Source organism: Oncorhynchus mykiss, chromosome 3, assembly GCF_013265735.2.
Source record: "Oncorhynchus mykiss isolate Arlee chromosome 3, USDA_OmykA_1.1, whole genome shotgun sequence".
NCBI classification, from domain to species: domain Eukaryota; kingdom Metazoa; phylum Chordata; class Actinopteri; order Salmoniformes; family Salmonidae; genus Oncorhynchus; species Oncorhynchus mykiss.
The window spans coordinates 82,181,785-82,204,839 of record NC_048567.1 but is presented as its reverse complement, the minus strand read 5'-3'; the positions used below and the strand labels follow the sequence as shown (position 1 = coordinate 82,204,839).

The following is a 23,055-nucleotide window of genomic DNA, read 5'->3' as shown; positions in this document are numbered from 1 at the left end:
AGACAAAGGGAATCTCCCACCCAAGACAAAGGGAATCTCCCGCCCAAGACAAAGGGACTCTCCCGCCCAAGACAAAGGGAATCTCCCGCCCAAGACAAAGGGAATCTCCCGCCCAAGACAAAGGGAATCTCACGCCCAAGACAAAGGGAATCTCCCGCCCAAGACAAAAGGAATCTCCCGGAAACGACAAAGGGAATCTCCCGCCAAAGACAAAGGGACTCTCCCACCCAAGACAAAGGGACTCTCCCGCCCCAGAGACAAAGGGAATCTCCCGCCCAAGACAAAGGGACTCTTTCGCTCAGGACAAAGGGAATCTCCCGCCCAAGACAAAGGGACTCTTTCGCCCAAGACAAAGGGAATCTCCCGCCCAAGACAAAGGGACTCTCCCGCCCAAGACAAAGGGACTTTCCCGCCCAGAACAAGGGGACTCTCCCGCCCAAGAAAAAGGGAATCTCCCGCCCAAGACAAAGGGAATCTCCCGCCCAAGACAAAGGGACTCTCCCGCCCAAGACAAAGGGACTCTCCCGCCCAAGACAAAGGGAATATCCCGCCCAAGACAAAGGGACTCTCCCGCCCAAGACAAAGGGAATCTCCCGCCCAAGACAAAGGGAATCTCCCGCCCAAGACAAAGGGAATCTCCCGCCCAAGACAAAGGGAATCTCCCGCCCAAGACAAAGGGAATCTCCCGCCCAAGACAAAGGGACTCTTTCGCTCAAGACAAAGGGAATCTCCCGCCCAAGACAAAGGGAATCTCCCGCCCAAGACAAAGGGACACTCCCGCCCAAGACAAAGGGACTTTCCCGCCCAGAACAAGGGGACTCTCCCGCCCAAGACAAAGGGAATCTCCCGCCCAAGACAAATGGAATCTCCCGCCCAAGACAAAGGGACTCTCCCGCCCAAGACAAAGGGACTCTCCCGCCCAAGACAAAGGGAATCTCCCGCCCAAGACAAAGGGACTCTTTTGCCCAAGACAAAGGGACTCTCCCGCCCAAGACAAAGGGACTCTCCCGTCCAAGACAAAGGGAATCTCCCGCCCAAGACAAAGGGACTCTTTCGCTCAAGACAAAGGGAATCTCCCACCCAAGACAAAGGGACTCTCCCGCCCAAGACAAAGGGACTCTTTCGCCCAAGACAAAGGGACTCTCCCGCCCAAGACAAAGGGAATCTCCCGCCCAAGACAAAGGGAATCTCCCGCCCAAGACAAAGGGACTCTCCCGCCCAAGACAAAGGGAATCTCCCGCCCAAGACAAAGGGACTCTTTCGCCCAAGACAAAGGGACTCTCCCGCCCAAGACAAAGGGACTCTCCCGCCCAAGACAAAGGGAATCTCCCGCCCAAGACAAAGGGACTCTCCCGCCCAAGACAAAGGGAATCTCCCGCCCAAGACAAAGGGACTCTTTCGCTCAAGAGAAAGGGAATCTCCCGCCCAAGACAAAGGGAATCTCACGCCCAAGACAAAGGGAATCTCCCGCCCAAGACAAAGGGAATCTCCCGGAAACGACAAAGGGAATCTCCCGCCCAAGACAAAGGGACTCTCCCACCCAAGACAAAGGGACTCTCCCGCCCAAGACAAAGGGAATCTCCCGCCCAAGACAAAGGGACTCTTTCGCTCAAGACAAAGGGAATCTCCCGCCCAAGACAAAGGGACTCTTTCGCCCAAGACAAAGGGAATCTCCCGCCCAAGACAAAGGGACTCTCCCGCCCAAGACAAAGGGACTCTCCCGCCCAAGACAAAGGGAATCTCCCGCCCAAGACAAAGGGAATCTCCCACCCAAGACAAAGGGAATCTCCCGCCCAAGACAAAGGGACTCTCCCGCCCAAGACAAAGGGAATCTCCCGACCAAGACAAAGGGAATCTCCCGCCCAAGACAAAGGGAATCTCACGCCCAAGACAAAGGGAATCTCCCGCCCAAGACAAAGGGGCTCTTTCACCCAAGACAAAGGGACTCTTTCACCCAAGACAAAGGTACTCTCCCGCCCAAGACAAAGGGACTCTCCCGCCCAAGACAAAGGGAATATCCCGCCCAAGACAAAGGGACTCTCCCGCCCAAGACAAAGGGAATCTCCCGCCCAAGACAAAGGGAATCTCCCGCCCAAGACAAAGGGAATCTCCCGCCCAAGACAAAGGGAATCTCCCGCCCAAGACAAAGGGAATCTCCCGCCCAAGACAAAGGGACTCTTTCGCTCAAGACAAAGGGAATCTCCCGCCCAAGACAAAGGGAATCTCCCGCCCAAGACAAAGGGACTCTCCCGCCCAAGACAAAGGGACTTTCCCGCCCAGAACAAGGGGACTCTCCCGCCCAAGACAAAGGGACTCTCCCGCCCAAGACAAAGGGACTCTCCCGCCCAAGACAAAGGGAATCTCCCGCCCAAGACAAAGGGACTCTTTTGCCCAAGACAAAGGGAATCTCCCGCCCAAGACAAAGGGACTCTTTCGCTCAAGACAAAGGGAATCTCCCACCCAAGACAAAGGGACTCTCCCGCCCAAGACAAAGGGACTCTTTCGCCCAAGACAAAGGGACTCTCCCGCCCAAGACAAAGGGAATCTCCCGCCCAAGACAAAGGGAATCTCCCGCCCAAGACAAAGGGACTCTCCCGCCCAAGACAAAGGGAATCTCCCGCCCAAGACAAAGGGACTCTTTCGCCCAAGACAAAGGGACTCTCCCGCCCAAGACAAAGGGACTCTCCCGCCCAAGACAAAGGGAATATCCCGCCCAAGACAAAGGGACTCTCCCGCCCAAGACAAAGGGAATCTCCCGCCCAAGACAAAGGGACTCTCCCGCCCAAGACAAAGGGACTCTCCCGCCCAAGACAAAGGGAATCTCCCGCCCAAGACAAAGGGACTCTTTTGCCCAAGACAAAGGGAATCTCCCGCCCAAGACAAAGGGACTCTTTCGCTCAAGACAAAGGGAATCTCCCACCCAAGACAAAGGGACTCTCCCGCCCAAGACAAAGGGACTCTTTCGCCCAAGACAAAGGGACTCTCCCGCCCAAGACAAAGGGAATCTCCCGCCCAAGACAAAGGGAATCTCCCGCCCAAGACAAAGGGACTCTCCCGCCCAAGACAAAGGGAATCTCCCGCCCAAGACAAAGGGACTCTTTCGCCCAAGACAAAGGGACTCTCCCGCCCAAGACAAAGGGACTCTCCCGCCCAAGACAAAGGGAATATCCCGCCCAAGACAAAGGGACTCTCCCGCCCAAGACAAAGGGAATCTCCCGCCCAAGACAAAGGGACTCTTTCGCTCAAGAGAAAGGGAATCTCCCGCCCAAGACAAAGGGACTCTCCCGCCCAAGACAAAGGGACTCTCCCGCCCAAGACAAAGGGAATCTCACGCCCAAGACAAAGGGAATCTCCCGCCCAAGACAAAGGGAATCTCCCGGAAACGACAAAGGGAATCTCCCGCCCAAGACAAAGGGACTCTCCCACCCAAGACAAAGGGACTCTCCCGCCCAAGACAAAGGGAATCTCCCCCCCAAGACAAAGGGACTCTTTCGCTCAAGACAAAGGGAATCTCCCGCCCAAGACAAAGGGACTCTCCCGCCCAAGACAAAGGGACTCTCCCGCCCAAGACAAAGGGAATCTCCCGCCCAAGACAAAGGGACTCTCCCGCCCAAGACAAAGGGAATCTCCCGCCCAAGACAAAGGGAATCTCCCACACAAGACAAAGGGAATCTCCCGCCCAAGACAAAGGGACTCTCCCGCCCAAGACAAAGGGAATCTCCCGCCCAAGACAAAGGGAATCTCCCGCCCAAGACAAAGGGAATCTCACGCCCAAGACAAAGGGAATCTCCCGCCCAAGACAAAGGGAATCTCCCGGAAACGACAAAGGGAATCTCCCGCCCAAGACAAAGGGACTCTCCCGCCCAAGACAAAGGGAATCTCCCGCCCAAGACAAAGGGACTCTTTCGCTCAAGACAAAGGGAATCTCCCGCCCAAGACAAAGGGACTCTTTCGCCCAAGACAAAGGGAATCTCCCGCCCAAGACAAAGGGACTCTCCCGCCCAAGACAAAGGGACTTTCCCGCCCAGAACAAGGGGACTCTCCCGCCCAAGACAAAGGGAATCTCCCGCCCAAGACAAAGGGTATCTCCCGCCCAAGACAAAGGGACTCTCCCGCCCAAGACAAAGGCACTCTCCTGCCCAAGACAAAGGGACTCTCCCGCCCAAGACAAAGGGACTCTCCCGCCCAAGACAAAGGGAATCTCCCTCCCAAGACAAAGGGACTCTCCCGCCCAAGACAAAGGCACTCTCCTGCCCAAGACAAAGGGACTCTCCCGCCCAAGACAAAGGGACTCTCCCGCCCAAGACAAAGGGAATCTCCCGCACAAGACAAAGGGACTCTCCCGCCCAAGACAAAGGGAATCTCCCGCCCAAGACAAAGGGAATCTCCCGCCCAAGACAAAGGGAATCTCCCGCCCAAGACAAAGGGAATCTCCCGCCCAAGACAAAGGGACTCTCCCGCCCAAGACAAAGGGAAGCTCCCGCCCAAGACAAAGGGAATCTCCCGCCCAAGACAAAGGGACTCTCCCGCCCAAGACAAAGGGAATCTCCCGCCCAAGACAAAGGGACTCTCCCGCCCAAGACAAAGGGAATCTCCCGCCCAAGACAAAGGGACTCTCCCGCCCAAGACAAAGGGAATCTCCCGCCCAAGACAAAGGGAATCTCCCGCCCAAGACAAAGGGACTCTCCCGCCCAATTGCACAACGTCCCAGAATTTGAGAATTGAACAATATATATATTTTTGAAATTGTGTAAATGGGCGGGGGGGGGGGGGGGGGGGGGAGCTACGATCCGTCCACTTTGTTCACCATTGTGATACCATGGGGGAAAAAAAAGAAACGCACAGCCACATTACCCTGCTTTTCCTCAATTATGAGGCTTGCATCTACAGGTTGGATAAAATGTTTGATAAGAATACTTTTGAAAAGATTACAATGTTATTTAAGTCTTCTAAAATGAATGGTTTTGATCTAATGGTAACTCATGCCCAGCCAAGTGGCCACGCCCAAGTGAATAGACAGTGGTTGTAAATGATGAACCAACCCCTTTTCTACATTTTTATAAAAATCCCCCCCCCCCGTGACCCAAAGTCATGTCAGTTCCAAATACCATGTGGACTTGTCCTCACGTTTAAAAAGGGCTAATTCTAATTTCAACTCTACAGAATAGAAAACGTGAGCGCCTGCTCCACACGTGAAATGGTATGAACTCTGAACTATTGATCTCTCAAGAAGAAGAGAGTCCTAGATCACAGCCTAACAGACTGCAGCTGTAAAGGTAGCAAATCTAGTAAAAACATTGACCGACGCAGAAGACCGCAAGTGAGATGAACATCTCACTCCACGACGACCCGGCAGAATCTACAAAGGGATAATGGCGACCTCGACTGGGCAAACCAGAGCCTCGCATCACCAGCTTAATCGTAAATACTGATTTCATTCCTTTATCCGAACGAGCGATTGTTAAAGTGCATATGTATTCACATTTATGCAAGAATAGGTTCCCATTGTCTTCCTCCGCCCCCCCCCTCTTTTCCTCTCAGAATCTATCATGCTTTACCCAAACTGTTTTTGTTTAGTCCACTAGGGACTTTCCTATCATTGTTAGTAAACAATATCTACTGTTTGATTGTTATGGATTTCTGTGATTATTTAGTTAGTAAATAAATAATTCATTAAATTTGTATATCGCTGATTCATTATGGAAACTAGGGTTCGTGCAGATGTGCAAGAATTTTACGACGTTTGGAATGAGACTAACAAGGTAAAGAATAATTAATGACTGCTATTGATATAAAAGATCTTCAGATCTTTAAGAGGGGATTCGGGAGATAGCCCATGTGCTGGAGTTACATTAAGTTAGCAGATCCACTAACTCACCATCCAGCCCAGTGGTGGAGTTACATTAAGACAGCAGATCCACTAACTCACCATCCAGCTCAGTGGTGGAGTTACATTAAGATAGCAGACCCACTAACTCACCATCCAGCCCAGTGGTGGAGCTACATTAAAACCTCTTTGGGCTAGGGGGCAGTATTTTCACGTCCGGATGAAAAGCGTGCCCAAAGTAAACTGCCTGCTACTCAGGCCCAGAAGTTAGAATATGCATATTATTAGTAGATGTGGAAAACACTCTGACATTTCTAAAACTGTTTTAATAATGTCTGTGCGTATAACAGAACTGATTTGGCCCCGAGCACAATCCATCCAGGGAATGTTTTTTTGAGGTTAATATGTTTTCCATTAGTTTTTGGTAAAGCCTTTTGAATAGAAATATGCTTGCAGTTCCTATGGCTTCCACTAGATGTCAACAGTCTTTAGAATTTGGTTGATGTTTTTCTTTTGAGAAATGAAGAAGTATTCTTTTCCGCTCCATGTGTCACAAGTCTTTTGTTGAACGCGACCTGGAACGTGCTTTGTTTTCGTCCGGTATTGAGCACAGTATATCCCTTCTTAAATTGTATAGATTATTTATGTTTTACAGTCGGATTAGGAATGTTGTTTGAAATGTTTGGACCAAGATTACAGGTAACTTATTAGATACTTTGCAGGAATGTTGAGCGAGTTGTATTTGTGAATCAAACGCACCAAATAAATTGACATTTTTGGGACCTAAACAAGGACATTATCGAACAAAATTACCATTTGTGATATTTATGGGACATTTTGGAGTGCCAACAGAAGAAGATCTTCAAAGGTAAGGCATTCATTATATCACTATTTCTGTCTTTTGTCGCGCACCTGCCTGGTTGAAATCTCATTTTCATGTGTTTGTATGCGGGGTGCTGTCCTCAGATAATCGCATGGTTTGCTTTCGCTGTAAAGCCTTTTTAAAATTGGACACCTTGGCTGGATTAACAAGAAGTTAAGCTTTATTCTGATGTATAACACTTGTATGTTTTATGAATTTTTATGATGAGTATTTCTGTTTTTGAATTTGGCGCACTGCAATTTCACTGGGTGTTGTCAAATCAATCGCGTTAACGGGATTCGAGTGGGAGTAGGATAGAAGGGATCCCGAAGAGGTTTTAAGACAGCAGATCTACTAACTCACCATCCAGCCCAGCCAGAGAGCTGTAGTCATGCTGTGGAAGCTGCTGCTGTTGTCTGGCTCTAGCCATAGCCAGCTCTGTCAGACTGTAGTCCTCTACATAGTCCAGAGGCAGCTCCGGTTCCTCGTAGTAGGGTGGGGCCGGCAGGGCTGCTGCCCCCCGGTGGCGGAATGAGGGCTGTGCAGGGGAAGAGGACAGATAGAGGGAGATGACGTCCTGTAGCAGTTGATGGTCCCTCTCTCTCTGTTTGGCCTGTTGGTATCTGGAGGAGGGGCGGAGCCCTGCGTAGACTCCTCCTCCCTGGTGGAGGGAGCGCTCCATATCTTCCTGGTATCTGTGCTGTAATACACAGAGAGATGGTTTACGGATGAGTTCTGTGTGTGTGCGTGAGTGATTTCATACATTAAACCTTTACTTGTAGCCAGGTAAAGTCATTGAAAATGTACAGTTATAACTATAACTTCTGTTCCCTGATGGAGAGAATCTCCAAATACATGTATACATGTTCAGAATGTTACCTGGTGATATGGTACTGTTAGACAACATACTCAGAATGTTACCTGGTGATATGTTGCTGCTAGCGATAGACAACATACTCAGATTGTTACCTGGTGATATGGTGCTGCTAGACAACATACTCAGAATGTTACCTGGTGATATGGTGCTGCTAGACAACATACTCAGAATGTTACCTGGTGATAAGGTGCTGCTAGACAACATACTCAGAATGTTACCTGGTGATATGGTGCTGCTAGACAACATACTCAGAATGTTACCTGGTGATATGGTGCTGCTAGTGATAGACAACATATAGAGACAGAATACTGACAGCGGAGTTTAAACCAAGTTTACATACATTATATACAACTAGGTAGAGAAGGCACAGAGCCTCAAGGGAATGAATAGATATACAAATACAGTGGGTTTACGGTTGATATACAGTTTAGTATATGAATATACAGAACTAGTCAAAAGTTTGGACACACCTACTCATTCCAGAGTTTTTATTTTATTTTTTTAACCATTTTCTAAATTGTTGAAAAAAAGTATGAAATAACACATATGGAATCACGTAGTAACTAAAAAATATATTTGAGATTTGAGATTCTTCAAAGTAGCCACCCTTTGCCTTGATGACAGCTTTGTGCACTGTTGGTATTCTCTCAACCATTTTCATGAGGTAGTCACCTGGAATGCATTTAAATTAACAGGTGTTTGTGGAAATTCTTTGTTGTGACAAGGTAGGAGTGGTATACAGAAGATAGCCCTATTTAGTTAAATACCAAGTCCAATGTATGACAAGAACATCTCAAATAAGCAAAGAGAAACGACAGTCCATCATTACTTTAAGACATGAAGGTCAGTCAATCCGGAAAATTTCAAGAACTTTGAAAGTTTCTTAAAGTGCAGTCGCAAAAATCATCAAGTGCTATGATGAAACTAGTCCTCATGAGGACCGCCACAGGAAATGAAGACCCAGAGTTACCTCTGCTGCAGAGGATAAGTTCATTACAGTTACCAGCTGCAGAAATTGCAGCCCAAATAAATGCTTCACAGAGTTCAAGTACAGACACAACTCATCATCAAATGTTCAGAGGAGACTACGTGAATCAGGCCTTCATGGTCAAATTGACACCAATAATAAGAAGAGACTTGCTTGGACCAAGAAACATGAGCAATGGACATTAGACCGGTGGAAATCTGTCCTTTGGTCTGATGAGTCCAAATTAGAGAGTAGGTGAACGGACGATCTCGGCATGTGTGGTTCCCACTGTGAAGCACAGAGGAGGAGGTGTGATGATGTGGGGGTGCTTTGCTGGTGACACCGTCTGTCATTTGAATATGGCAACTTCAACGGTTGAACTAACTATGTAATGGATGGATCAATCAAATGAACTTATAAACCAATCAATCAAATGTATTTATAAACCAATCAATCAACTGTATTTATAAACCAATCAATCAAATGTATTTATAAACCAATCAATCAAATGTATTTATGTAATATGCTTTATAGCCATTCTTTGATCTGTGTCCCTAAGTGGAGACATATTATCTATAACCATTCTTTGATCTGTGTCCCTACGTGGAGCCATATTATCTATAGCCATTCTTTGATCTGTGTCCCTAAGTGGAGACATATTATCTATAGCCATTCTTTGATCTGTGTCCCTAAGTGGAGACATATTGCATCTCAAGGTCTCAAGCTGCGCCCCCCTGAAAAATGACAGTGCTTATTCGGGAGTGACGGGTTGGGGTTAACCATCGCTTTGTTAGCCAATGGGACTAGGTAGCCAGCTAGTTTCCCATCCCATCCACCAGAGGACGCTTGGACAAGCCCCGCACTGTCCAAGCCCTCCACATCCATGAAGTGGGAATACCCATGCAACATTAGCTTGGGCCCAGGTCATCTAATCGATGAAGTCTGGAAAATAAGGCAAGCAGCGCTTGACTGTGGCTAGCACCAGTGGCAGCTATTTCTCACCAAACCGGGATGCCTTCCGCACCTGGGGGAGGAGGATGGCCACTCCACTTATAAGTGTCTCAATGAGCGGAAGCCAAGGATTCCCATGCTACATCCACAGCAGGGTAGTGTGTAACAGGTCACATGTCATCAGAGCACAACACATGCTGAAATGGTGTACTATTCTACCTTTACTATTCTACCTTTACTATTCTACCTTTACTAATCCACCATTACTATTCTACCTTTACTATTCTACCTTTACTATTCTACCTTTACTATTCTACCTTTACTATTCTACTTTTACTATTCTACCTTTACTATTCTACCTTTACTATTCTACCTTTACTATTCTACCTTTACTATTCTACCTTTACTATTCTACCTTTACTAATCTACATTTACTATTCTACCTTTACTATTCTACCATTACTAATCCACCTTTACTATTCTACCTTTACTAATCTACCTTTACTATTCTACCTTTACTATTCTACCTGTTTAATTCAGATCCCGCGACACAGTTAACCTCAGTTGCTGGGACTGTTGCTATATGTCCCGCGATACCGCTAAAGTCTGAAGAGCTGTTGCTTGGCGAAGCAGCTAGCCTAGCTGCTAGCTATCAAGCTAGCCACGTTTCCTTTAACAGTTTGAACACAGCCCGCGACGTGGTTAGCCTTTGTATCTGGCACCGTGGATAGTTCCGGGCTTGTAGCTGTTTAAATCCCTGCTGTTTGTTGCCGTTTCCATTGGACCTGTGAGCTGTGCTGGCTGGAATTACGTTGTTTTACCAACATTAGCCTTCGTTGCCATCATCATGCCACCAAAAGTTAAAGATCTTTTAAAATCAACAACACGATGTATACAAGCAATTGTTACAGCAACAGGAAAATAGCTTCAAGTGTTTTGTCCAAATACTGGTGGACTCAACTAACAAAAGAATGGCTGATCTGATTAGAACAGTTTGCAGTTCTCCCCGGGAGAATGTGGATGTCATGATAGAGACAGACTTACAGCAAGATGACAAACTGTAAGTCCATTCGAGATGACATCAGCACTGTCTGTGAATCATTACTACAGATGACTAGGAAAAAAATACTATCTAGACGGACAATCCAGGAGGAACAACGTTTTTGTGGATGTCATACCAGAGTCTCCACCTGGATGGAGACTGAAGAGAAAGTGAGAACAATTATCAGTGAAAAAAAGCTGCAGATGGAACATAGGCAGATTGAGGTGGAGCGCGCTGTAACGAGCCCAGGTGACAGTCTCAGGTTGATAGTGGTGAAGTTCCTAAGGTTCAAGGACAATACGGCTGTTCTGGAGAGAGCCAAGAACTTGAGAGGAACCAGAGGTGGGAAAAAAACGTATGGAAGCTACCAGAAAGCTGCCAGAAAGCTGCCAGAAAGCGTGGTGTCATTGCTTACATCCCCTACGATAAGCTCATTGTCCACCACGGGAGGTTGGGCTCGTGGTAATGGCTGGAGCAGAATAGGTGGATTGGTATCAAATATATCAAACACTTTCCGACTGTTTGATGCCATTCCATTTGCTCCGTTCTGGACATTATTATGAGCCGTCCCCCCTTCAGCAGTCTCCTGTGTTGTCCACCCTCCTTCCAGAAAGCCTGGGAGGAGCCGAGAGAACCCAAGAGAACTCTCCTTGGTTATCGTCACAGCCGTGTATATCTCCCTGCTTCCGGGTCAGCAGCTCCAGTCTACACACACACACACACACACACACACACACACACACACACACACACACACACACGCCTGATTGACTGAATATTAGCTCAACATTGTTTTTAATTGTACTTAGTTTTTTCTCCACGTTATGTCTATCTCTGATAAGCTACATAGGAAAGGGCTAAGAATTGACCATATGTAGCTTTCAAAATAAGGTCAACTTAAGAAACTAAAACAGGAAGCGCTCGTGCTTAGGTCTATCCAACGCTGGTCTGACCAATCGGATTCCACGCTTCAAGATTGCTTCGATCATATGCCAGACCTGTCAGGTGGATGGATTATCTTGGCAAAGGAGAAATGCTCACTAACAGGGATGTACATTTTTTTTTCTTACTAAATAATAATATTTTGGACTGTAGGAAAATTCTGTGATTTCTTAAATTTCAGCTCACGAAACATGGGACCAATAATTTACGTGTTGCGTTTTTTGTTCAGTATAGTTACCAAACTTTAACACACAACATGCAGAAGGATGAGCATGCCCTCCTTAAGTGGGACAGTTCAGTTGGAGTAAAGCCTGATACATTTTTTTGTTCTAAATGTTTGCTTAAGAAATGTGTGAAATGTTCTGTTCAGGTCCAGGCGAAGAGCAGGAAGAATTGAAGGGAGGAATTCATGCCTCGAGTTTATCACCTGTAGAAGGCGGGGCTTCATGTGAGGTACCTCGAGTTTATCACCTGTAGAAGGCGGGGCTTCATGTGAGGTACCTCGAGTTTATCACCTGTAGAAGGCGGGCCTTCATGTGAGGTACCTCGAGTTTATCACCTGTAGAAGGCGGGCCTTCATGTGAGGTACCTCGAGTTTATCACCTGTAGAAGGCGGGCCTTCATGCGAGGTACCTCGAGTTTATCACCTGTAGAAGGCGGGCCTTCATGTGAGGTACGGTGTTCATTGGACTTGTCAGATGTGATTCTATTGTTCTTCAGTAGAGGGTGCTTGCGCGTAAACTCCCAATAGTTGTATTGTACAGAGTTTACCGAAAGTGGACAAATTATCTTTACAATATAAAGTTTGCTGTGTGTCTGAGTGTCTGTGTTAACATGCATGGCTGTAGCCTACAGTACCTGTTGGTAGGTAAAGGGGTCCATGGGAGATGTCTGCATGCGGAGCAGGGACTGGAGATGGTCTACTATCAAGTGGTCCTGGTGGCTGTCAGCCTGACTGGGATATCCTCCCTGATTGGAGGAGCTGCTGGGGTATCCTCCCTGACTGGAGGATCTGCTGGGGTATCCTCCCTGATTGGAGGAGCTGCTGGGGTATCCTCCCTGACTGGAGGATCTGCTGGGGTATCCTCCCTGACTGGAGGATCTGCTGGGGTGTCCTCCCTGACTGGAGGATCTGCTGGGGTATCCTCCCTGATTGGAGGTGCTGCTGGGGTATCCTCCCTGATTGGAGGAGCTGCTGGGGTATCCTCCCTGCTTAGAGGAGCTGCTGGGGTATCCTACCTGACTGGAGGAGCTGCTGGGGTATCCTCCCTGACTGGAGGAGCTGCTGGGGTATCCTCCCTGCTTAGAGGAGCTGCTGGGGTATCCTCCCTGCTTAGAGGAGCTGCTGGGGTATCCTCCTTGCTTAGAGGAGCTGCTGGGGTACCCTCCCTGCTTAGAGGAGCTGCTGGGGTATCCTCCCTGCTTAGAGGAGCTGCTGGGATATCCTCCCTGCTTAGAGGAGCTGCTGGGGTACCCTACCTGCTTAGAGGAGCTGCTGGAGTATTCTCCCTGACTGGAGGAGCTGCTGGGGTATCCTCCCTGACTGGAGGAGCTGCTGGGGTATCCTCCCTGCTTAGAGGAGCTGCTGGGGTAACTTCCCTGCTTAGAGGAGCTGCTGGGGTATCTTCCCTGACTGGAGGAGCTGCTGGGGTATCCTCCCTGACTGGAGGAGCTGCTGAGGTATCCTCCCTGCTTAGAGGAGCTGCTGGGATATCCTCCCTGATTGGAGGAGCTGCTGGGGTATCCTCCCTGATTGGAGGAGCTGCTGGGGTATCCTCCCTGCTTAGAGGAGCTGCTGGGGTATCCTCCCTGCTTAGAGGAGCTGCTGGGGTATCCTCCCTGATTGGAGGAGCTGCTGGGGTATCCTCCCTGATTGAATGAGCTGATGGGGTATCCTCCCTGACTGGAGGAGCTGCTGAGGTATCCTCCCTGACTGGAGGAGCTGCTGGGGTATCCTCCCTGACTGGAGGAGCTGCTGAGGTGTGCTCTCTGATTGGAGGAGCTCTGCTTGGTTCTGGTAGGGAGTACAAGCCAAGGGGGAGAGTTTAGCAGATCAGAGAGAGTCATTCAACAAAGTGCTCAGAATAGGAGTGCTGATATAGGATCAGCTTAGCTTTCTAGGTCATAGTTAATCAAATGTTATACAGACATGGGGGACCTGTTCCTAGTCTGAGACACATTTTGAATACGGGCCCTGAGCATAGTGCTGCTTCCGTCTACTACACAGAGGTGTATAAGACACACAAGACAATGTTGGATAGTCTAGAGAAAAAGCTCACTGGTCTAAATCCACTTTCAGTTCTTGTAAGCATCTTTACATTTACAGCTACACAGAGACAAAATACTGGATAGACCAGCTGGGAGAAGTCCTAGAGGTCAACTTTACATTCTCTCAAATCTATTAGTAAACCTTACTGTGAAAAGGATGAGGCCTTTAGGGACTGTGTGGTGTGAGGAACTCTGCTCAGCTCTTTGGCAACAACGTACTGGGTAATGTCATCCTGCCAGGACAGACCTACAATTGGACAATTGGGTTAAAGAATATTTGCTTAGGTAATTCATATTTTAGGAACATGTTGAATCAATGATGTATTTGAACATGACTCGATTTTTGGTTAAATCAGCTAAAAAGTCATTGTAAAACACAGGGGGCTCTATTTTCTGGTGCTAAGGAGGCGCAAGGGTCAAACGCACGTTAGTTTGCAATTTGGTCAAGTAATACTGGTGCACTGGCATTTTCCTGCCTTAACGCTAAGTTTGGCTATTCAACATAATTTCCCAGCCGTATTAACGCCAGGTTTGGTAATTCAACAACATTTCCCAGCCCGAAATGCAATTCGACATAAGCTCACTTGCGCTGAGGTGGGAAGCTTGGCAGTATATGAGGTGTGTCCTTAAAAACAAGCGTAAAAGTGACAATTTAATGGAGAGCTAATGGGACGTCTTAATACCCACAAAAGAAGCAGCACTTAGCAGTAATACGGTTGACAATGACGTGTATTTAGAGAGCGAAAGCCCAGTGTATTTAGAGAGCGAAAGGCCAGTGTATTTAGAGAGCGAAAGGCCAGTGTATTTAGAGAGCGAAAGCCCAGTGTATTTAGGGAGCGAAAGGCCAGTGTATTTAGAGAGCGAAAGCCAAGTGTATTTAGAGAGCGAAAGGCCAGTGTATTTAGAGAGCGAAAGGCCAGTGTATTTAGAGAGCGAAAGCCCAGTGTATTTAGAGAGCGAAAGCCCAGTGTATTTAGAGAGCGAAAGGCCAGTGTATTTAGAGAGCGAAAGCCCAGCCTTTCCTGCCATGACGCACAGTTCCCATGGAAGAAGAGATGTTTCTTTTTGTGCTGGAGAATTTCCTATTTAGAAACATTAAAAAACAAATGGGGTCCCCCCCATCCCCCATTGAATTAAAAACCAAGCATAGCCTACCCACCCTTTAATCAATGCTGGTTTAGAAGCATTGCATAGGTGCATACTTTTTCTCTGGCCATTAGCCAAGTAGCCTATGAATAACAGGGTTTTAATTAGTCAACTAAGAGTGCTTTGGATCGTTTCCTAATTTAATTAATTAATTTAAAAAGGCAAGTCAGTTAAGGACAAATGACTGCCAATGACTGCCTACCCCGGCCAAACGGCCAATGACTGCCTACCCCGGTCAAACGGCCAATGACTGCCTACCCCGGCCAAACGGCCAATGACTGCCTACCCCGGTCAAACGGCCAATGACTGCCTACCCCGGCCAAACGGCCAATGACTGCCTACCCCGGCCAAACGGCCAATGACTGCCTACCCCGGTCAAACGGCCAATGACTGCCTACCCCGGCCAAACGGCCAATGACTGCCTACCCCGGTCAAACGGCCAATGACTGCCTACCCCGGCCAAACGGCCAATGACTGCCTACCCCGGCCAAACGGCCAATGATTGCCTACCCCGGCCAAATGGCCAATGACTGCCTACCCCGGTCAAATGGCCAATGACTGCCTACCCCGGCCCAACGGCCAATGACTGCCTACCCCGGCCAAACGGCCAATGACTGCCTACCCCGGTCAAACGGCCAATGACTGCCTACCCCGGCCAAACGGCCAATGACTGCCTACCCCGGTCAAACGGCCAATGACTGCCTACCCCGGCCAAACGGCCAATGACTGCCTACCCCGGCCAAACGGCCAATGATTGCCTACCCCGACCAAACGGCCAATGACTGCCTACCCCGGCCAAACGGCCAATGACTGCCTACCCCGGTCAAACGGCCAATGACTGCCTACCCCGGCCAAACGGCCAATGACTGCCTACCCTGGCCAAACGGCCAATGACTGCCTACCCAGGCCAAACGGTCAATGACTGCCTACCCCGGCCAAACGGCCAATGACTGCCTACCCCGGCCAAACCCTCAAAGACACGCTTCAAACTATTCAGTCCTCCTATAATACCATATCTACGGCAATTTGAGAAAAAAATAATAATCTACCTCACACATAGGTACATTTGACAGGAGTCCAGTGTTTTGTACAGATGTGCGAATGTTATGCGTACTCTGGGCAAAGGCTAATATAATGAAGGCTAGTACAGCAATACATTGTTTCTTTTTTATCCTGGCCTTGCAAAGCTGACAAGTATATTTTCATTTAGGAGAAGTGCGACACTTAAAGACAAGTAGTCTAGGTTCGGCTAGGCTCGGTTCGGCTAGGCTCAGCTCGGCTAGGCTAGGCTAGGTTCAGGCCGGCTAGGCTCGGCTAAGATCGGCTAGGCTCGGCTAAGCTCGGCTCGGCTAGGCTCAGCTCAACTCAGCTCGGCTCGCCTAGGCAAGGTTCGAGCCGGTGAGGTTTGGCTACGCTAGGATCGGCTAGGCTCGGCTAGGCTAGGCTAGGTTCGGGCCAGCTAGGCTCGGCTAAGATCGGCTAGGCTCGGCTAAGCTCGGCTCGGCTAGGCTCAGCTCAACTCGGCTAGGCTCAGCTCAGCTAGGCTAGGTTCGGCTAGGTTCGGCTCGGCTAGGCTCAGCTCAACTCAGCTCGGCTCGCCTAGGCAAGGTTCGAGCCGGTGAGGTTTGGCTACGCTAGGATCGGCTAGGCTCGGCTAGGCTAGGCTAGGTTCGGGCCAGCTAGGCTCGGCTAAGATCGGCTAGGCTCGGCTAAGCTCGGCTCGGCTAGGCTCAGCTCAACTCGGCTAGGCTCAGCACAGCTAGGCTAGGATCGGCTAGGTTCGGCTAGGCTAGAATCGGATAGGTTTGGCTAGGCTCGGCCAGGCTAGGTTCGGCTATGCAAAGTTCGGCTACGCTAGATTCGGCAAGGTTTGGCTAGGCTCGGCTAGGCTCATTGAAGCCAATTACAACAATGTTGGCTTTGAGCAAACACTGGATGTTTTTTTTAAACTTTTGCTAACACTTACTGTAGCCTATGCTATTTAATAAACTGTAATATCAATCCACAGTCGACCAGGACGAGAATATTCCGCGCACACAGCCGAATTGGAGTTGATGACAACCCAAAGACCATCAATAACCTACAGAACCGGAGACAAACAAGCAACATTAAGACAATGGATGTGTTGATTGGCTAGTGAGTGGCCAAGGCCTCGTCACACCAACAATTTGTTTATAAATCAAAACCCAGCCCTCTTGCACCACCGCCTGCTATTGGGCCTCATAATTATGTAAATAACACAAATATTTGTGACACACCCCCGGACCTAGAGCTAAGATTTACCTTATTTTTGTTGTTTTGTTGTTGTTGTTGGTTTGTTTAAAATAGAGCCCTTAGATTTCAACCACATGCAGTGGTTGTCTTAGGCTGTTGACTCACCCTGTAGCATGAGCTGCTTGAGGACTTCCTGCATCCTCTTCAAAACAGGAAATGACACCTGGTACTGCACCTGGTCCTGCTTAGAGGTACGGCACTGCCCAAAGAGACCGTCTGTAACACACAGCAGAACACGTCAACACAGTTACTAGACACGCATAGACAGACACAGTGCCCAAAGAGACCGTCTGTAACACACAGCAGAACACATCAACACAGTTACTAGACACACATAGACAGACACAGTGCCCAAAGAGACCGTCTATAACACACAGCAGAACACATCAAAACACAACACACACTGTCTTCAACACACACACACACACACACACACACACACACACACACACACACACACACACACACACACACGGCTTCTCCATCCTGGAGGGGGAAATCCATCATTTCCAGGCCCAGGGACATGTACTAATCTGTGATGACCTAAATGCCAGAACCGGACAAGAACCTGACACCCTCAGCAAACAGGGGGACAAACACCTGCCTGCAGGTGACAGCATTCCCTCCCCCATATGCCCCCCTAGGCACAACTATGACAACATAACCAACAAAAATGGGTCACAACTCCTGCAGCTCTGTCACACGCTGGGTATGTACATAGTCAATGGTAGGCTTCGAGGGGACTCCTATGGTAGGTACACCTATAGCTCATCTCTTGGCAGTAGTACTGTAGACTACTTTATCACTGACGTCTCTCAGAGCGTTCACAGTCAGTCCACTGACAGCCCTATCAGATCACAGCAAAATCTACACATTCTACTTGAATTCAATCCCTTTTAGACAACTTCCTGGACAAAATGTTTCACTGTAATAGTGAAGGTGTAAACTTGGCAGTAGAGAACCTAAACAGTATATTTGACATTATATCCGTCCGTTAAAACCGCAGAGAGCATCATGAAGAACAAGGAACACACCAGGCAGGTCCGAGATACTGTTGTGAAGAAGTTTAAAGCCGGATTTGGATACAAAAAGATTTCCCAAGCTTTAAACATCCCAAGGAGCACTGTGCAAGCGATAATATTGAAATGGAAGGAGTATCAGACCACTGCAAATCTACCAAGACCTGGCCGTCCCTCTAAACTTTCAGCTCATACAAGGAGAAGACTGATAAGAGATGCAGCCAAGAGGCCCATGATCACTCTGGATGAACTGCAGAGATCTACAGCTGAGGTGGGAGACTCTGTCCATAGGACAACAATCAGTTGTATATTGCACAAATCTGGCCTTTATGGAAGAGTGGCAAGGAGAAAGCCATTTCTTAAAGATATCCATAAAAAGTGTTGTTTAAAGTTTGCCACAAGCCACCTGGGAGACACACCAAACATGTGGAAGAAGGTGCTCTGGTCAGATGAAACCAAAATTGAACTTTTTGGCAACAATGCAAAACGTTATGTTTGGCGTAAAAGCAACACAGCTCATCACCCTGAACACACCATCCCCACTGTCAAACATGGTGGTGGCAGCATCATGGTTTGGGCCTGCTTTTCTTCAGCAGGGACAGGGAAGATGGTTAAAATTGATGGGAAGATGGATGGAGCCAAATACAGGACCATTCTGGAAGAAAACCTGATGGAGTCTGCAAAAGTCCTGAGACTGGGACGGAGATTTGTCTTCCATCAAGACAATGATCCAAAACATAAAGCAAAATCTACAATGGAATGGTTCAAAAATAAACATATCTAGGTGTTAGAATGGCCAAGTCAAAGTCCAGACCTGAATCCAATCGAGAATCTGTGGAAAGAACTGAAAACTGCTGTTCACAAATGCTCTACATCCAACCTCACTGAGCTCGAGCTGTTTTGCAAGGAGGAATGGGAAAAAATGTCAGTCTCTCGATGTGCAAAACTGATAGAGACATACCCCAAGCGACTTACAGCTGTAATCGCAGCAAAAGGTGGCGCTACAAAGTATTAACTTAGGGGGGCTGAATAATTTTGCACGGCCAATTTTTCAGTTTTTGATTTGTTAAAAAAGCTTGAAATATCCAATAAATGTCGTTCCACTTCATGATTGTGTCCCACTTGTTGTTGATTCTTTACAAAAAAATACAGTTTTATATCTTTATGTTTGAAGCCTGAAATTTGGCAAAAGGTCGCAAAGTTCAAGGGGGCCGAATACTTTCGCAAGGCACTGTATCTGTGGTTTCCCCGCAAACTGGGCTACTTGGAAACTATGTCGGAGGTGGAAATCTATTGGTCGGAGGGTTGCAGGTGGAAATGTATTGGTCGGAGGGTTGCAAGTGGAAATGTATTGGTCGAGGGTTGCAAGTGGAAATGTATTGGTCGAGGGTTGCAGGTGGAAATGTATTGGTCGGAGGGTTGCAGGTTGAAATGTATTGGTCGAGGGTTGCAGGTGGAAATGTATTGGTCGGAGGGTTGCAGGTGGAAATGTATTGGTCGGAGGGTTGCAGGTGAAAATGTATTGGTCGGAGGGTTGCAGATGGAAATGTATTGGTCGGAGGGTTGCAGGTGAAAATGTATTGGTCGGAGGGTTGCAGGTGGAAATGTATTGGTCGGAGGGTTGCAGGTGGAAATGTATTGGTCGGAGGGTTGCAGGATGAAATGTATTGGTCGGAGGGTTGCAGGTGGAAATGTATTGGTTGAGGGTTGCAGGTGGAAATGTATTGGTCGGAGGGTTGCAGGTGGAAATGTATTGGTCGGAGGGTTGCAGGTAGAAATGTATTGGTCGGAGGGTTGCAGGTGAAAATGTATTGGTCGAGGGTTGCAGGTTGAAATGTATTGGTCAGAGGGTTGCAGGTGAAAATGTATTGGTCGAGGGTTGCAGGTGGAAATGTATTGGTCGGAGGGTTGCAGGTGGAATGTATTGGTCGAGGGTTGCAGGTGGAAATGTATTTGTCGAGGGTTGCAGGTGGAAATGTATTGGTCGGAGGGTTGCAGGTTGAAATGTATTGGTCGGAGGGTTGCAGGTGGAAATGTATTGGTCGAGGGTTGCAGGTGGAAATGTATTGGTCGGAGGGTTGCAGGTGGAAATGTAATGGTCGAGGGTTGCAGGTGGAAATGTATTGGTCGGAGGGTTGCAGGTGGCAATGTATTGGTCGAGGGTTGCAGGTGGAAATGTATTGGTCGGAGGGTTGCAGGTGGCAATGTATTGGTCGAGGGTTGCAGGTGGAAATGTATTGGTCGATGGATGCAGGTGATAGTGTATTGGTCGGAGGGTTGCAGGTGGAAATGTATTGGTCGGAGGGTTGCAGGTGGACATGTATTGATCGAGGGTTGCAGGTGGAAATGTATACATACTATGTACAGACTCAGTGAGCAGAGCCTTGCTATTGAAAGAGGCCACCGTAGGCAGACATGGCTCTCAAGAGAAGACTATGGCTATGTGCACACTGCCCACATAATGAGGTGGAAACTGAGCTGGCACTTCCTAACCTCTTGCAAAAACTATGACCATATTCGAGACACATATTAATAAATAACGTGCGACAAAGTACAGGAAAACGACTTCACGCGCTCTAGAGCACTTTAGATACATTTGCTAAGAGGTTGTTTAAACTGCATTCTAATGTCGACTTTTTGCTTATCGAAAACCGTATCAAGCGAAGGGTTTTCGGCATAATCAGTGGAAATTTGAAATGGAAGTGATGGTACTCCTTTGCCTTGTTATAGGCTATTTATTAAATCTGTGTTCCTGCTCCAGGTAGGCTAACAGTAACAGTCAGATTAAGCTACAGGTAAAATTTTTAAAAAAAAACAACACTGGCTGTTGTTGACAAACATCGGCCTATTCAGTTCATAACTATATTATTACTATTTGATTCAGGGATTGAAACGACGACCCGCATCTTCAGTAGCCTATTCCAGAGGCCTATTCAGTTCATAACTATATTATTAATAGTTGATTCAGGGATTGAAACGACGACCCGCATCTTCAGTAGCCTATTCCAGCAGGGGGCGAAAGAAGCACTTCTTATCTCGAAATCGCCTCGCTGTTCATACGAAATAAAATCAATTTGAATAAAATGCTAAAAGGGTTTATTTTCCATGACATCTTGCCTCGGTTATTGTCGGCTATTTGAAATAAGATGTAGGCCTATCATGGTCTATAGGTTACCTACATCTAGCAAACCAAACCATGGCAAAATGTAAAGACAATCATAAACCCAGATTTTAGTCAGTAGACCTAGACTATGGCTATAAGTATATATTACCTTGACTAACCCGTACCCCTGCAGATTGACTCAGTACCGGTAGACCCTGTATATAACTTCATTATTGTTATTTTATTGTGTAACTGTTTTTTACTTTATTTTTTTTAGTAAATATTTTCTTAACTTCTATTATCTTAAAAGTGCCATCGTGGTATTGTGAACACATCGTGGTATTGTAAACACATAGTGGTATTGTAAACACATCGTTGTATTGTAAACACATCGTGGTCGTGGTATTGTAAACACATCGTGGTATTGTAAACACATTGTGGTATTGTAAACACATCGTGGTATTGTAAACACATAGTGGTATTGTAAACACATCGTGGTATTGTAAACACATCGTGGTCGTGGTATTGTAAACACATCGTGGTATTGTAAACACATTGTGGTATTGTAAACACATTGTGGTCGTGGTATTGTAAACACATCGTGGTATTGTAAACACATCGTGGTCGTGGTATTGTAAACACATCGTGGTATTGTAAACACATCGTGGTATTGTAAACACATCGTTGTATTGTAAACACATCGTGGCCGGGGAGGTGAGAGCGGAAAAGGAGGAGGTGAGAGAGGGAGGGAGAGAGAGAGAAAGAGAGAGGAAGGAGGAGATGAGAGAGGGAGAGGAAGGAGGAAATGAGAGAGAGGAAGGAGGAGATGAGAGAGGGAGGGAGAGAGAGGAAGGAGGAGGTGAAAGCAGGGAAGGAGGAGATGAGCGAGAGGAAAGAGGAGGAGAGAGCGGGGAAGGAGGAGATGAGCGCGGGGAAGGAGGAGGAGAGACAGAGAGTGAGAGGAAGGAGGAGATGAGAGAGAAGAAGGCAGCGATGAGAGAGAGTGGAAGGAGGGGATGAGAGAGGGAGAGAAAGAGAGTGGAAGGAGGAGATGAGGGAGGGAGAGAGAGGAAGGAGGAGATGAGAGTGAGGCAGAGAGGAAGGAGGAGATGAGAGAGAGGGAGAGGAAGGAGGAGATGAGAGACGGAGAGAGAGAGGAAGGAGAAGATGAGAGAGGGAGAGAGAGAGAGGAAGGAGGAGATGAGAGAGAGGAAGGAGGAGATGAGAGAGGGAGAGAGAGAGGAAGGAGGAGATGAGAGAGGGAGAGAGAGAGAGGAAGGAGGAGAGAGAGAGGGATGAGAAAGGGATAGTGAGTGTGTACGTATGTGTGGAGGAGTAGTGTGTAAGCACTAGTGATTCATCCTCTTTCTGAGGAGCAGAGAGATAAAGAGAGAGAGAGATAAAGAGAGAGAGGAAAGCGAGAGAGAAGGAGAGAGAGAGAGGCAAGCGAGAGAGAAGGAGAGCGAGAGAGAGACTGTGGGGGCGTTGACCCAGCTGCCTAGCTGCTATCAGCCTGATGATTTCACCGTTGCCAGGGAGACGATATGTAGTGTTGAAGAGGAGCTTTGATGAGGCTGAGGAGAGGAGAGGAGAGGGAGGGAGGGAGGGAATCACGGAGGAGAGGGAGGAGAGGGAATGACGGAAGAGAGGGAGTGACGGAGGAGAGGGAGGGAGGGAATTATGGAGGAGAGGGAGGGAGGGAATTATGGAGGAGAGGGAGGAGAAGGAATGACGGAGGAGAGGCAGTGATGGAGGAGAGGGAATTATGGAGGAAAGG

At 47.9% G+C, this 23,055-nt stretch overlaps 1 protein-coding gene across 1 annotated transcript in view; it reads right to left on the bottom strand.

Annotated features, from left to right (window-relative positions):
- Positions 1-7,026: 7,026 nt before the first annotated feature.
- Positions 7,027-23,055, bottom strand: part of LOC118944725 (trophinin-like) — a 36,657-nt gene continuing 20,628 nt past the window's right edge. Inside the window, exons 3-6 of the mRNA XM_036965249.1 lie at positions 17,262-17,372; positions 13,884-13,983; positions 12,327-13,482; positions 7,027-7,389 (exon numbers count right to left, since the gene is read on the bottom strand). Of these exons, the coding sequence (XP_036821144.1) occupies positions 7,027-7,389; positions 12,327-13,482; positions 13,884-13,983; positions 17,262-17,372 (1,730 nt within the window). The remainder of the gene's footprint in view (positions 7,390-12,326; positions 13,483-13,883; positions 13,984-17,261; positions 17,373-23,055) is intronic.